This window comes from Corvus moneduloides, chromosome 24 (genome assembly GCF_009650955.1).
Source record: "Corvus moneduloides isolate bCorMon1 chromosome 24, bCorMon1.pri, whole genome shotgun sequence".
Classification (NCBI taxonomy): domain Eukaryota; kingdom Metazoa; phylum Chordata; class Aves; order Passeriformes; family Corvidae; genus Corvus; species Corvus moneduloides.
The window spans coordinates 5,288,677-5,292,850 of record NC_045499.1 but is presented as its reverse complement, the minus strand read 5'-3'; the positions used below and the strand labels follow the sequence as shown (position 1 = coordinate 5,292,850).

General features: G+C 60.0%; 1 protein-coding gene across 1 annotated transcript in view; it reads left to right on the top strand.

Annotated features, from left to right (window-relative positions):
- Window positions 1–837: 837 nt before the first annotated feature.
- DSTYK (dual serine/threonine and tyrosine protein kinase) overlaps window positions 838–4,174 on the top strand; it is a 28,469-nt gene continuing 25,132 nt past the window's right edge. The window contains exon 1 of the mRNA XM_032132975.1: window positions 838–1,157. Within this exon, the coding sequence (XP_031988866.1) occupies window positions 932–1,157 (226 nt within the window). The 5' untranslated portion in view covers window positions 838–931. The remainder of the gene's footprint in view (window positions 1,158–4,174) is intronic.

Here is a 4,174-nt window from a genome sequence, read left to right as displayed (position 1 = left end):
GGGGGGCGCCTATGGCCGCGGCGGGGGGCGGCGCCCCGGCGGCCGCTGCGGGGCCCAAGGGCTGCGCGGCCCCGGCCCGTCCGCCCCGCCGAGCCCGGGCCGGGCGGCGGCTCCGCGCCGCGGCGGCTCCGCGCCCGCCGCCGGCACCGGCATCGCCGCCGCCGCCGCCGCGCCTGACGGACAGCGCCGACGGCCAATGGCGGCGCGAGGGAGGCGGGGAACCGCGCGCTGATTGGTGGAGAGGGAGCGGGGGGCGGTGCTGTCGGGGTGAATTAACCAATGAAGACGCGCGGAGGGCGGGGCCGCCGCTGGGGATTGGCGGAGGCGGAGCGGGGCTTGAGACGGGCGCGCCGCCTCCTGCCGAGCCGGTCCGCGCAGCGCGGGATGGGGGAGCAGCAGGCGACGTTTCAGCTTCCCCTGTTGCTTCCCCTTTTTAAATGCGTCATTTTATGGTCGTTCTCTTTTTTTTGTCTGTTTTTTCTCGCCCCTCGCGGGGGTGCGCAGAGGCCGCGGAGAGAGGTCGGCGGCCGGGCTTCGAGAGACTACAGTTCCTATGAGGCATTGCGGCGCGACAGACTTCAACTCCCGGCATCCCCGAGCGCGCCGCGCGTGATAATGAACTACATTTAGATATAAATAAACTACATCTCCCGGCGCGCCTCGCGCGCAGGGTGCGCCCGGCCTCCTCCCCCTTTGCCCTGCGGCGCGCCGATAAAGGTTCCGGGCACACGCAGCGCGGCTGGTGGAGGCGCTTCCCCTCGGGAGAAGGCGGCGGCCGCGGGGGTCGGGGAGGCGGGAGGGGCGGGGGGGTGGGGGGGGTCGGGAGGCGAGGAAAACCTCGGGGAGGTTCCTCCCGGAATCGGCGGCAGCCCTGGCAGGGCCCGAGTGCGGCCCGCGGTGGGGAGGGGATAGCGGGGCGGACTCGGAGGACATGGAGGGCGAGGGGGCCCCGTCATGGCGGGGTGCCGCCGGGGCCGTGCGGGAGCTCTGCCGCTCCTTCGGCCACTACAACCGGCACCTGGCGCGGCTGCAGCACAACCTGCGAGAGACCAAGAGGTTCTTCCGCGACGTCAAACACTCCCAGGGACACCCCTTCGCCTCGGCGCCCGCCGGCGACGGCCCCCGCTCCGATGGGGATGGGGGTCCCGGGGACGGCGGTGAGAAAGGGGCGGGGGCGGGCGGGGAGCGGAGCGGGCGGGGCCGGGGAGGCCTCGCCGGGGTGGGAGGGGTGAGGGTGAGGGGTCTGTGGGGGTGAGCGGAGGTCTCTGGGGGTGCTTGTGGGGGTTGCGGTGCGCAGCGAAGTGTCCAGCGTGGGGGCGGACGCGGCGTCTCCGATGGGGGTTCCAGAGCTGGGAGTGCCTTGAGGGTGTGAGAGGCTTCTTGGGGTGAAGCGTGGAGGGCAGGGGGTGATTTAGGGGAGATTTAGCAAGGATATGAGGAAAATGTTCTTCCCCCAGAGGGTGCTGGGCACTGCCCAGGCTCCCCAGGGAATGGGCACGGCCCCGAGGCTGCCAGAGCTCCAGGAGCGCTTGGACAGCGCTGCCAGGGATGCCCAGGGTGGGATTTTGGGGTGTCTGGGCAGGGCCAGGAGCTGCATCCGTGATCCCTGTGGGTCCCTTCCAGCTCAGGATATCCCTTGGTTTGATGATGGGGACCCTCTCCCTGACCCCCACCTGCAGCCCCGCAGGGAGGGGCGGCTGGGAAGAGGCAGCACCTGGAGCGGGTGGGATGAGGGGCTGGCGTTCCCTGGGGCCTGCTTGTCCCGGAGTTGCGTGCCAAGAGTGGCTTCATTCAGCGGCTCTCTGGTCATCTGCTGCTGTTGACAAACAAGAGCTGCGGGTGGGACCTCTCCTGCCACGTGCAGGACTTGGTCTTCCCATAAGACTGTCTTGTGAGAGGAGTTTGGTGTGACGTGAAGCACCCATAAAGATCATCTCCATTCATTCCTGAGCGCCTCCTGAGTCATCTCTTGGCTACTTGACCAGGATTCTTCTCCCCGCTTGTCTCGTGCTCCCAAGTTGTGGTTCTGTGTTTGAAGTGTTGAGTTTTTCTGTCTGTGTGTTAAAAAAAAACACTGGGTGTTTCTGGCTGACTTGGGGTTAATTTTCCCCTTGTGGTGCTGTGGAGTTGTAGCTGGGAAGGTGTTGGGAACACCAGCAGGATTTTGGGAAGTGGCTGCTTCTCCCTCTCACTGGGCTGGGTGGGGAGTGAGATTTTGGGAAGGGGCAGAGCCAGGACAGGTGAACCTGTGATGTTGGAGTTTGGGGTTGTTCCGCCTGGAGAAGAGAAGGATTTGGAGTGAGCTGAAGGAACTGATGAGAAAGAGAGGGAAGGTTTCCAAGGGATGGAGTGCCGGAGGGCAGGGCTAGATGGGATTTTGGGAACAAATCCTTCCCTGTGAGGGTGGTGAGGCCCTGGGATGGAATTCCCAGAGAAGCTGGGGCTGCCCCTGGATCCCTGGAAGTGCCCAAGGCCAGGCTGGACGGGGCTTGGATCAAACTGGGATAGTGGAAGGTGTCCTTCTTCCCCTGGGGAGATCTTTAGGTGTCAGAAGGTTTAAGGAGCACGGTTTTCCTTGACTTTTTCTCAGAATCCACCCTCTAGGCGGTACCAAAGGGAGAGGAATTTTGTCCAAGGACTTCTGCAGGGTGAGTTTTGTGCAACACAAAGGGAAATGCGGAGTGGAGTGGACAGGACACAACACCCGGGGCTTGGAATGGGCAAATAAACCCTGGGAGCAAACGTGGATGTCTTGGAAACCAAACAGACGGGAAGGGTTTGCCTGTGAGGCACCTGCAGAGCTGATCCAAATTCCCTTTGGATCAGCTTCCCAACGCAGCCTGAGCTGCTCTGGCCACAAACAGGGCTGAGTATCTGCTGAGTATCTGCTGAGTAGCAGCCCTGACCCCTCAGCAGAGCCAGGGCTGGCGCTTCAGGCAGCAAATAAATCCTTTTATTTCTCTCTTTCCCTGCTCGGAGGGTGACAGACTCTCCATCCATCACTCAAAGATGGTTACTCTGAGGTTACTCCTGGTAGCAGAACTCAGCGGAATCCCAGGGCAGTCACTGCCTTGCAGCTACTGTTTGTGAGGGAAGGGAAAGTCTTGTTTGCTCTGTCTGCCCTTCCGAGGGAGTCAGCAGAATCCTGTCTGTGCTCCAGCTCTTCCCAGGCAGGAATTACCTTTTGGGAATGTTTTCCTCGAGGGTTGTGACAATCCTCGAGGTTTTTGGGTTCTTGGGGAGCTGTAAAAACCAAGCTGGAATGAAGAGCTCGCAGTATAAAATAGGTCAAGGCACTAAGGAAAAATCCAAAAATCAAGTGATTTTCAGCTAATTGGGGTTGTTCCCAGTGCTCTGTAACAGTTTGAACGCTCTGCCCTGGAAGCCTGAGGGGTTTGCAGGTTTCTTTTGCTTTGTTTGAGGAATTTTTGAGAAAATCCCCCAGAGTTTTGGGCAGCAACTGGGGCTTCCCTTAATGTTGTGTCATAGGGGAAAGCCCTGAGCTCAGCTTCCCTAAATAAATGTATTTTTTAGGGAGTTATCCAGAGGGTTTGGAGGCGTTTTCCTGCTGATCTCTGCTGACTGAGGGCTCTGTCCTGTTCAGGTGTGACTGCTCTGCTGGCATCACTGTGATCCCCTAAAGATCAGGGCTCCTTTTGGGGGTCAAAAGTTGGATTTGAGAGCAGTGGAGAGCTTGGTTGGGGTGGGATTTGTGGAATAACTCCTCAGGGAGATGAAAGGCGGCACTTCCCAAGGAGCTTCGGAGGATGGAATTTGGTTCCGCAGCCTTTGGAGCGGCTGAAGTTGGAATTCTTTGGATTTGTTTTCTGCTGGAGTTAACACCTCTGTGCAGATGTGGAACTAAATCGGGTTTGTTTCGAATTCCAGACTGGTTTGGGTTGGAAAGGACCTTAAATCCCATCCAGCCCCACACATTCCGCTGTCCCAGCTTGCTCCAGGCCGGCTTTGGCCACCTCAGGCTGTACAAATGTGCTGAGGTGGTCAAAGCCTGCTGGAAGTCACGGCAGCAGCTCAGAAATGGCAGCAATGCTTGGAAAACCCTCAATATTTGGGATAACAGGGTCTGGCTGTCCTTGGGCACCGTGGAAAATGGGATAACAACGTGTGGGGCCATCAAAGTGCTGGAACAGGGATCAGGCAGCGCTTAGAACTT